The 11,184-nt window shown below is 50.5% G+C and overlaps 2 protein-coding genes and 1 pseudogene across 2 annotated transcripts in view; 1 reads left to right on the top strand and 2 right to left on the bottom strand.

Moving 5' to 3' along the window:
* LOC125932101 (uncharacterized) overlaps positions 1-4,315 on the top strand; it is a 6,200-nt gene extending 1,885 nt beyond the window's left edge. Inside the window, 2 exon segments of the mRNA XM_049644519.1 lie at positions 1-1,111; positions 1,114-4,315. The exon segment at positions 1-1,111 is cut by the window's left edge and continues 162 nt beyond it. Of these exon segments, the coding sequence (XP_049500476.1) occupies positions 1-1,111; positions 1,114-3,692 (3,690 nt within the window). The 3' untranslated portion in view covers positions 3,693-4,315.
* A 3,280-nt stretch (positions 4,316-7,595) lies between these two features.
* LOC125931437 (integrin-linked protein kinase-like) lies at positions 7,596-8,262 on the bottom strand (annotated as a pseudogene).
* LOC125932099 (olfactory receptor 3A3-like) lies at positions 8,255-10,242 on the bottom strand. Its single transcript, XM_049644515.1, is given in 2 exon segments — positions 8,255-8,800; positions 8,802-10,242. Coding segments are annotated over 2 exon segments (789 nt in total). The 5' UTR covers positions 9,066-10,242; the 3' UTR covers positions 8,255-8,275.
* Positions 10,243-11,184: the final 942 nt, after the last annotated feature.

The raw sequence follows: 11,184 nt of genomic DNA, 5'->3' as shown, positions 1-11,184 counted from the left end.
ATAGGGCATTGGGCCCGAGATTGTCTGAAAAGGGCCGGCGGGAAAGGAAGCAAGACTGATCGAGTAAAAGTCCTAGAGCTAGATGAACTAAGTGATTAGGGGAGTCGGGGTTCGGACCCTCTCCCCGAACCCAGGGTAACTCTTAAAGTGGAGGGGACCCCTGTTGACTTCCTTGTCAACACCGGAGCACAACATTCGGTCCTCCGCACCCCACAAGGAAAACTAGCCAGCAAGAAGTCCTGGGTACAAGGGGCAACTGGTATGAGCCAGTATTCATGGACTACCCGAAGAACAGTAGATTTGGGAACGGGCCGGGTATCCCACTCCTTTATGGTAATACCAGAATGCCCCTACCCGCTGTTAGGACGGGACTTACTGACCAAGATTGGAGCTCAGATAACTTTCAGACAAGGGGGGCCTCAGGTCACCGATGGCAAGGGCCACCCCATCCAGGTACTGACCATGAAACTGGAGGATGAATACCTCCTCCACCGGGAGGCGCTCCCGAGAGAGGATAATATAGACAGATGGCTACAAGAATTCCCCTCGGTTTGGGCAGAGACTGGGGGGGGGATGGGACTAGCCGCTCATAGGACCCTAGTCCTGGTAGAGCTCAAGCCAGGAGAGAGTCCGGTAAGGATCAAACAATACCCCATGTCTCAGGAGGCCCGGAAGGGGATCCAGCCACACATCCGGAGACTACGAAGCCTAGGGGTACTAGTTCCTTGCCAGTCTGCCTGGAACACCCCCTTACTGCCGGTCAAAAAGCCTCACACAAATGACTACCGACCGGTACAAGACCTCCGGGAAGTAAATAAGAGGGTCGCGGACATACACCCAACTGTTCCCAACCCATTTACTCTCTTGAGCTCCTTGGCATCCTCCAGGGTCTGGTATACTGTACTAGATTTAAAGGACGCCTTCTTCAGTCTGCCGCTGGCACCCCAGAGCCAACCCCTGTTCGCCTTCGAGTGGCATGATCCGGAGGAGGGCTACAGTGGGCAACTCAGCTGGACACGGCTACCTCAGGGAATCAAAAATTCGCCCACCATCTTCGACGAGGCACTACACGAGGACCTGGGTGAGTACAGAAGGGAGCACCCTGGCCTCACCTACAGTACATAGATGACATCCTGATTGCTGCCGACATAGCCAAAGACTGTGAGCGAGGGACCCAGGACCTGCTGGCTACCCTGGGGGCTTTAGGGTACTGGGCATCCGCGAAGAAGGCTCAGATATGCAGGGAGAGGGTAAGTTACCTGGGATATATCCTGGAGGGCGGACAGCGGCGGTTATCAGATGCCAGAAAAGAAACTGTCCTAAAGATCCCTACTCCCACCTCCCGAAGAGAAGTGAGGGAATTCCTAGGATCAGCCGGCTACTGCCGCCTCTGGGTTCCAGGTTTTGCTGAGATCGCCAGGCCCCTATATGAAGCTACCAAAGAGGGGAAAACATTTAAATGGACTGAAAAAGAAGAAATTGCCTTTAATCGGTTAAGAAAGGCCCTCCTAAGTGCCCCAGCCCTGGGCCTACCAGACATTACGAAACCCTTCCACCTCTTTGTAGACGAACATAAGGGAATAGCAAAAGGGGTTCTAACTCAAGCCTTAGGCCCCTGGAACCGCCCAGTGGCTTACCTGTCTAAGAAACTAGACCCAGTGGCTGCCGGCTGGCCACCATGCCTAAGAATTATTGCGGCGACAGCACTCCTAGTCAAGGATGCAGACAAACTGACCCTAGGACAGGAGATCTGGATCACGACCCCACACGCCATTGAAGGGGTCCTGAAACAGCCTCCTGACAGATGGATGAGCAACACACGTATGACTCATTACCAGAGCCTCGTACTCAACCCTCCACGGGTGCGGTTCCATCCCAGTGCAGCCCTCAATCCTGCAACCCTGCTGCCCGACCCTGACCTAGGTGCTCCACTACATGACTGTGCAGGAATCCTGGAACGAGTACATGGATTCCGGATGGACCTGACCGACCGGCCCCTCCCCGATGCCGAGGCTACTTGGTTCACTGATGGCAGCAGCTTTGTGCGAGATGGACACAGGTATGCGGGTGCAGCGGTGGTCACCGAAACGGACACCGTATGGGCGGAGGCTCTACCCTCCGGAACGTCAGCCCAACGAGCGGAGCTCATAGCCCTCACCAAGGCGCTGATGCTGGGAGCTGGAAAACGGCTTAACATCTACACAGACAGCCGTTATGCATTTGCCACAGCTCATATTCATGGGGCAATTTATCAGGAGAGGGGGTTACTGACGGCAGAAGGACGGACTATAAAAAATAAGCAGGAGATACTTAACCTGCTTACGGCCTTATGGCTTCCTGCCAAGCTAGCCATTATCCACTGCCAAGGGCACCAAAAAGCTGATAACCCAGTAGCTAGAGGTAATCGAAAGGCTGACCAGGCAGCCAAGGCAGTAGCCCTTACTCCAGTCCCCACCATGACCATACAACTACCGGACCCGGGAGACCCAGTTTTACCAGACCAGCCCAAATACTCCCAGGAGGAGTTACAGCGGATCAAGAAACTCCCCATGGCCCAGGAGATAAAGGGATGGTGGTATACACCTAACAAGGAGCTCGTGCTGCCAGACCGGCTCGGAGTCTCACTATTAGAGCACATGCATCGGTCTACTCACATGGGGGCCCGAAAATTAAAAGACTTAATCCGACATGCCGGAATCAAGATTCACCAACAGGACACCAAAACAGAGCAAGTTGTATCTGCCTGCAAGACCTGCCAACTCACCAACGTGAGAGCCACATCAAATAAAAAAGGAACCAGGCTCAGAGGCACCAGACCGGGAGCCCAATGGGAAGTCGACTTCACTGAAGTCAAACCAGGAAAGTATGGTTATAAATATCTTTTAGTATTTACAGACACCTTCTCTGGCTGGGTGGAGGCATATCCAACCAAGCATGAAACGGCTCAGACGGTGGCAAAGAAGCTACTAGAAGACATCTTACCCAGGTATGGTTTTCCTGCCATGGTAGGATCAGACAATGGACCAGCTTTTATCTCGCAGGTAACACAGGCAGTAGCCAAGGCGGTGGGGGCAAACTGGAAATTACATTGTGCTTATAGGCCCCAGAGCTCAGGACAGGTAGAAAGAATGAATAGAACCCTAAAAGAGACCCTTACCAAATTAACCATGGAGACTGGCGGGGACTGGGTGACTCTCCTACCGTACGCCCTTTACCGGGTTAGAAACACTCCTTACACTCTGGGTTTTACTCCCTACGAGATCATGTTTGGCAGGCCACCCCCTGTTATTCCCAGCCTTCGAGCTGAACTTCTTGCAGAGTTTAAAGATCAAGAACTTTTTCTTTCCTTGAGAGGGCTCCAGAGGGCGCACGAGGACATTTGGCGGCGCCTCCGTGCCATCTACAAGGCTGGCCCGACCCCGACACCTCATCAGTACAAGCCGGGAGACTGGGTCTATGTCAAGAGGCACCACCGAGAGACTCTCGAGCCGCGCTGGAAGGGACCCTACATTGTAGTGCTGACAACCCCCACCGCTCTCAAAGTAGACGGCATCGCGACCTGGGTCCATCACACCCACGTTCGGCCAGCGGACCCCTCCTCGATCCGGAAGGACTTCGTCACGCGATGGGCCATCAGTCGGGACCAACACAACCTGCTCAAGCTCAAGCTACAGCGCATTCGACCCACCTAATATTGGTAACTCTGTTAACTCTGCTTGTCTTTGCTCATGCTGCCGGGAGTCCCCACGTCCCCCAAAACATCACCTGGCAGATCATAGATACCAGCTCAGGGACAATACTTAATTAGACCTCCCAGAGCCACCCCAGGGACACATGCTTCCCAGAACTTAGCGTAAACCTCCAAACTCTGTTCCCCTTGTCACCATAAATGCAGCCGGTCCCATGATTGGGTCCGTAAGTTACATGACAAGGGGGGAATGAAAGGGCGGGCTTACGCCGGCCGACTCCATCTTGTTCTGTGTTCTCCACCTTGAGTGACTATGTCCCCGACATGACCCCTTTTCCGGGAAAATCACAGACACCTCAGACCGCGCCTCCTCCCCTTGAGTAACCTCCCGCTCACCCGTTCAAACTTCCTGATCAAAACACGCCCAGCGACCTGCGTAACAGGACTCCGACCCTTCCCCAGCCAATCGGCCGAGGCCACAGCCATTACCTCACCAACTGCCCCTAGACCCCTATAAAACCTTTGTGCTTTTGAAACTCGCTCTCTCTCCCTGGTATCTCACCGCTGCGTCAGTGCAGGTAGGGGATTGAGCTCCAGCTAGCTCGAATAAAGGTTCTTTTGTTTTTGCATCGGACTCGGCTCCCTGGTGGTCTTTGGGGATCACGAATTCTGGGCATAACACACCCTCCCCTCCCTCCCACCCACCCCCCATCAACCCTCAGTTTGTTCTCAGTTTTTAAGAGTCTCTTATGTTTGGCTCCCTCCCTCTCTAACCTCTTTTTTTTTTTTTTAATGTATGCAAGTGGTACGTTATTGTCATTAGGATTTTTGTAGTTTATGTCCAAGGGAAAGCCATCCCCACTGTAAAATTATAAAATTTGTCCCTCATGCCATCTTCTAGTACTTTGAAATGTTAACACACAAGGAATTTATTGTGGTGTGAAAGATGACATTGGTCTAATTTTGTCCCCTTCCCCCCAAGGTTCCTCAGGTGTCTCAATGTCATTTATTGACTAATCCATATGTCTCCGCTGAATTGAAGTGTCGTCTTCACCAGGGTCTAAACCTGCATCTTCATTTCTTCTTGCACATTTGTTTCTCCAGCAAATTTGGGCTAGGTGATCTGGGATGGCCTCTCTGAGGAAACGGCCTGAAGGATACAGTAAAGAAAGTTGGGATTGGTGTGGGAGAAGGGACAGACAGAGACAGAGGAAGACAGACAGACCGGCCGACAGAGAGATTTGATTGGCTCAGCTTGGATTGCCCTTCGAAGGGTGCAGGGAGAAACATGAGGACAAGAACGAGAAGAGAGAGAGAGAGAGGTTAGGGCATCAGTGGATTAGAGGACTGTTGCACTGGGGATACTGGAGCATTTGGGGTTTTCTTCTTTCGTTAAGAAAAACCTATTGTAAATAATACTACTATGAATGTTTTGTTTAAAAAGATTGTACAGGGGCACCTGGGTGGCTCAGTTGGTGAAGCGTCTGACTCTTGATTTTGGCTCAGGTCATGATCTCACAGTTCTTGGCATCGAGCCCTGCATAGGGCCCTGTGCTGAGCATGGAGCCATCTTGAGATTCTCTCTCTCTCTCTCTCTCTCTCTCTCTCTCTCTTTCTGCTTCCCCCCCACCCCGCTCATGTGCATGTGTGCGCGCTCTCTCAAAAGAAATAAAAGAAATTGAAATATATTTCTACATATGTTTAAATATACACAACCCTAGTTTCAGTGGTGATAGAGTTTTCAGGTTATTGAGTTCACGATCTTGTAGGAACTGTACATTCCCCCATGACCTACTGATCCAGGTTTCTGTAATTACGGCATATTACCTGGTTAGCGGCTGAGGGAGCATTATTCTACTATGTAGGAGAGTGAAGGATATGGGGAGAAAGGCCCAGATGGGTGGCTACAAAGTTGATGTCCAAAGTCGAGCACAAGTCCCATGTCCTCATGGGAGCGTAAGGTTTCTCAGCCAGGACACAAGCAGTGTTCTAAGGGACCAAGCCAGAGCTGTGCCTGGAGAAAGAGATGTAAAATGAAGAGCCAGAAGCCAGAGTCCAACCCAACTTGAAAGAGTACGTAAAGAACAATGGTGAAATTATTTGGGTTACTCGAGTCAGAAGAAAAAGAAAGCCGGTCTTGACCTTATTCTTAAGTCAAACAGTAAACAGAGCAGGATGCAAAATCCAGAAGCAAACAGCCACAACCACAAATAAACCAACACCAGTGTCTAATTACACAAAGGTGTCAAGCTCTGTTATGGAAGAAAACATCATAAATAAAACGGAAAGACAAGTTAGGAAGACATTAGTAACCCAAATGGCAAACTAAAGTGAGTATCTTCAAAACACAAGTGACCCCTAGCAAATAAATCCGTAAAAGACACAAACAGCCCAGTAGAAGATCGTACAAATGACGGGACCGTGGGATTCCTGGAATAAGGATTATAAACAGCCAATTTGGTACAGGGTATTGTTTACCAGTGGGAGCGTCTACACAGCGTGAATGGAAGCTTCCACTCTTGGATCCCCCACGGAACGTTTCCATGAGGATCTGCGCTCAAATAAGGACAGCCAGAAGGAAAGTAGCAAGCACAAAGCAGTTTATTAAGGACAGTGCACTCTCCAGGTGGCAGAGCGGACAGGCCCAGAGGTGTCTGGGTTTGGGGGTGTCTTTTCTCTGTATGTTTGCATAGGTTCCGGATGGGTCACAGCTAGGGGGGTCTCCCACTGAGGGTGCTTCCCATCATGTGCGCAACTCCTCCTACCGGTTGGGAGGGGGAGTTTTTCTGGCCCCACCCACAAGGTTCTGGCCAGAAGAGTCCATGGCCATCTTCCCTTGGGCGGGGAGAGTTGAAAACAAAACCATGTAAATCTATTGTAATGAAGCTGTAGGTTACCCTGAGGCCAAGGTTGAAGAGGAGAGCCCCTGTTCTGCACCTGTGGCCCTTGGTCTGTCAACCTGGGGGTGTTGGAAGCCATAGGACCAGGATGTTAACAGCCGCAAAGTCAGGACATTGTGCCCTCAGGCTTCTAATGTGTCACCTATTTAACACCGCCTTTGCCTCTGGCTCATGTCTAACCAACTGCCTACTTGATCGGTATGATCCTATGTATGCAAACAAGCAAAAGAAAAACCGTTATAAACGCAGAGGACTATATCCTAGGAAAAAGTCTGGGAGGACACACGTAAAACTGATCATAATGGTTACTGCAGACACTGAGTTTATGGGAAATTTTTACTTTCTAACAACACACCTTTGTGTAAGGCATGAATGATTTTATAATAAACATACATTATAGTGGAAAAAAATTTAAATATCTAAGCGTTCGGAGCTGTAAGTGCACTATGATTCCAGTTTTGCTTTCCTACTTTAAATGTGCATGCACGTACATTTGGTTTTTTAAAATTTTTTAAAGTATATTCATTTTTTTTGAGAGACAGAGAGAGACAGAGAGACAGAGCACAGCAGGGGTGGGGCGGAGAGAGAGGGGGACACAGAATCCAAAGCAACGCTCCAGGCTCTGAGCTGTCAGCACCAGAGCCCGACGCGGGACCCGAACCCACGAACCGCAAGATCAGGACCTGAGCCGAAGTCGGACGCTCAACCGGCTGAGCCACCCAGGCGCCCGTGCACATACATTTGTAGTGCAAAAAGAAACCTGAAATAAACCATCAAAATTTACAGTGAGGTTCTCTCGCGGTGGTGAGGTTATAGAGGGCATTTTTTTCTTTTTTGGTCACTTTGTAAGTTTCTGTAACTGCACAACCTAGGCAATGACCATGTTTTACTTCCATAAATAGAAAACAGTGTTTTAGAATAAGAAAAAAAAAAGAGCAACAGAAATATTTGATCGTTGCTGAAAATGGGGGGAAACCTGGCACCCAAAATAGGATTCACCAAATGGATCACGTGCATGAAATTTCAAACTCCTGTGTGATTGGATTCACCCCCAAAGCACTGGCATGTGCCAGCCCCACCCTGGAGAAGATCTTGATGAGCTTACACACATGGGGGGAAACGCCCGGTGGGACGGTAGGCCGAAGGCCTTCCACTGCCACCTTCATTCCAATCTCCGTGTTGGAGAGGTCAGCAAAGGGTACCTCCCGTGTCGCCAGTTCCCACAGAAGCACTGCAAAACTCCCCATGTCTGCTCAGCGTCTGTTTGTATCTTCAGGCTTCTTCTGCAGAGCTTCAGGGGCCACCCAGGCAGGTGCATACCTGTGCCCAGGGCATTGGAAGGAGAACCTGACGTCGGCCGTGCTGATTCGGGCAGTCATGTCCTCATCAATCATTACACTACGGCTGCTGAGTGCGTGTCGTGGGATGAGGGGCTCTAGAGTGTGTACGAGGGCCATGCCCCTTGCCATGTCCAATGCAAACGTCACAGCCTGGCTCTGGTCCACAGCAAAATTGGTGCCTTCGTGTAATACATTGTACAGGGAGGGATCCATATGGCATCCAGTGTGCGACGAGGGTGGGGTGTGGAGCAGGTGGAGACTGACAGGCACCTAGCACTGGGAGCACATTCGGATGTGAGAAACTCCTGAGCCGGGGACACTCCTCGTTGATTTGATGTGACCAGTGCCTAGGAGGCACTTTCTTTCCCGAGGGCCTTGAACAAAGCCCTCTTCACCTCCTTGTTTCGCATGCTGTAGATGACGGGGTTGAGCATGGGGGTGAGGACCACGTACAGCACAGAGAGCACCCGGTCCCGCAAGCCAGAGCACGCAGAGCTGGGGAGGATGTAGCAGAGGACTGAAGCGATGTAGAAAATGCAGACCACGGTGGTGTGAGCACCACAGGTGGAAAAGGCTTTTCTTCGGCCCTCAGCGGAGTGAATCCTGAGAATCGCAGCCACAACACGTACACAGGCGATCGCAACCGGGGCACGGGGTGCAAGAGCCACCACGAAACTGAAGATGAACAGGGCAAGTTCGCTGGCCCACGTGCTTGAGCAAGAGAGTCTGGTCAGTGGAGGGAGGCCACAGGAGAAGTGGGTGATGAGGCGAGGCCCACAGAACCTCAGTGGAGCTGCGAGGACGGTGTGGGCGAACGCATCGGCCAAGGCAAGCAGGCGGGAGGTGGAAGCCATTCCTGCCCGGGTCCGTCCGTCGGCCCATGAGGACTAGGTGGTGCGGTGGCCGGCCGATGGCTGCATAGCGGTCACAGGCCATGGCTGTGAGCAGGAAGCACTCCCAGGGAGCCAGGAAGTGGAGAAAGAAGATCTGGGGAAGACAAGCACGATAGGGCACGGTCCACACTGCTGCCAGCAGGTGTTCCAGCACCTGAGGCCCCGTGCTGGAGATATAGGCAGTGTCCAGCAGTGAGAGGTTGACTAAGAAGTCGTACATGGGAGCGCGGAGTCGGGAGTCCATCACAGTAAGGCTGGCAATGCCCAGCCACGCTGTGGACCAGCAGAAAGATCACAAAGAGCAAGGGCCTCAACTCCTCTGCGTCGGCCAGCCCTTCCAGAAGGAACAGCGACACTCGGGTCTCATTCCCCAGCTGCCCGGAACCATGCGCAGAAACCTGCACCTGTAGAGTCCAACTCAGAGTCAGATGAGGATCCAAGTGTGGAGTTCCAATTTGCACAAGGCAGCAGGGGTGAGGGAAGGTCCAGAGACAACAACAACAACAACAAAAAGAGACAGGTTTCAAGCTTAAGAACATAAGACTCAGAATTGGGGGAGTGAGGCTAGGTTCAGGAGGCCAGCGGTAAGGTAGAGGCCAGTAGAATGGAATCGGTAACCCCACACCAAGACAAGGTGCACAGACCTTGAAGCCACGGTGCATGCACCTCCCGTAAGGATATCAAAGTCAGTCCCTCAGAAGCTTCTACCTGAATAAGGACCCTAGACCTCGTAATTATCTGCAGTGGTCCCCTTATTTCACCCTCACCAACCCAGCAGAGCCCCAACTCAGGAGCAGTGATAGGACACTAGTCAGGTCCCTCCTCCTCCCGCTCTGAACCTTTCAGTGCCTCCCATCTCACTCAGCGTCAAAGCCAAAGTCCCCCCGGCGACCTACCAGGCCCTCTGTGATACGCTCTCCCTCCTCTCCTCTCCTCTCCTCTCCTCTCCTCTCCTCTCCTCTCCTCTCTCCTCTCCTCTCCTCTCTGACCATCGGGCAAGAAGTCTGTCAGCTCCGTGCCCCATATCACATCTTCGGACTGGCCCACAGCAGCAAACGCCCTTGCCTATTCCCTGCCTCGGTGGAAGAGAGCCCTGCCCTCCTATCCAAGGCTAGCTTGTCCGATTTCCCCAGCTGCTCTCTTCATTGTGCCAGCCCTGCTCGGCAACCCTTTTACATGGGAATGTGCTAAATGCCACTCGACTGTTCACTCTCAGATGGTTTATTTTATGTTATCTCGATTTTACCTCAATGAAAAAAGGAAGCAAAATAAAGACTTTTTCAGACATATAAAAGCTGAGATTGACTCGTTGTCAGCGGAAAACCTGCACTACAACAAATGTTAAAGGCTGTTCTCCACAAGCAAGCATGATACCACGTGGGAACTTCGACCTACATGAAGTAATGAAGAGGGTTCCAGAATTGGAAAGTATGTGGGTAAATGTAAACATTTTTTTCTCCCTTCAAAATGTCTCTCAATCGTCGCAAACCACCTAAAGCAAAAATATTGACAACACGGTGTGGGGTGTATAACTGCTATAGAAATAAAAGGTATGACAACAATAGCACAAAGGACACGAGTGGGTAGTTGGAAGGGTACTGCTGTAATGTTCTTACGTTACGTGCGAAGTGATTTGAAATTACTTGAAGGTGGTCTATAATGAGGTAAAACACATATTAGGATCCCTAGAACCCTAGGTTTAATATGTACACTTCTCTAGCGGAGATAAAGTGAACTTCCAGAAATTACTCAATCTGAAAGGAGTCACGAAAAGACAGGGAGGGGAACACAGAACACATGGGGCAAATAGAAAATAAATAGCAGGGTGGTAGATTTAAACTCAACGATGGCCCTCGTTGCATTTATTCCAAATGGTCTAAACGTGGCAACTAAAACACGGAGATTGCCAGACTGGATAAAAAGGCAAAGCAAAACTATATGCTACGCATAAGAAATGCGCTCTATGAAGACACAGATACGGTAAAAGTAAAAAGATGGGCAAAGATACACCATGCAAGTCTTCTAATAAGAAAGTTTGAGTAGCTATATTAAGAGCAGGCAGAACAGACTTCAGGACAAGGAATACGACGGGATGGAGGACGTTTGCTAACGATAGAGGGGTCACTTTGTGAAGAAGACATAAAATCAAAACCTAAATACATAGTAGGAAAGAAATAATGAAGCTAAGAGCAGATATGAATAAAACGTTAAATGGACAAACAATAGAGGAAAATCCATGAAGCTGAAAGCCTTTTTTTCCCTTTCTTTCTTTTCTGTTTTAATGTTTATTTTTGACACAGAGAGAGACAGGGCGCGAGTGGGGGAGGAGCAAAGAGAGAGGGGGGACACAGAATCCGCAACAG

The sequence above is a fragment of the Panthera uncia genome, chromosome X (genome assembly GCF_023721935.1).
Source record: "Panthera uncia isolate 11264 chromosome X, Puncia_PCG_1.0, whole genome shotgun sequence".
In the NCBI taxonomy this organism is placed as follows: Eukaryota; Metazoa; Chordata; class Mammalia; order Carnivora; family Felidae; genus Panthera; species Panthera uncia.
The sequence above is the reverse complement of the archived record's forward strand: the minus strand, read 5'-3'. Positions and strand labels throughout refer to the sequence as shown.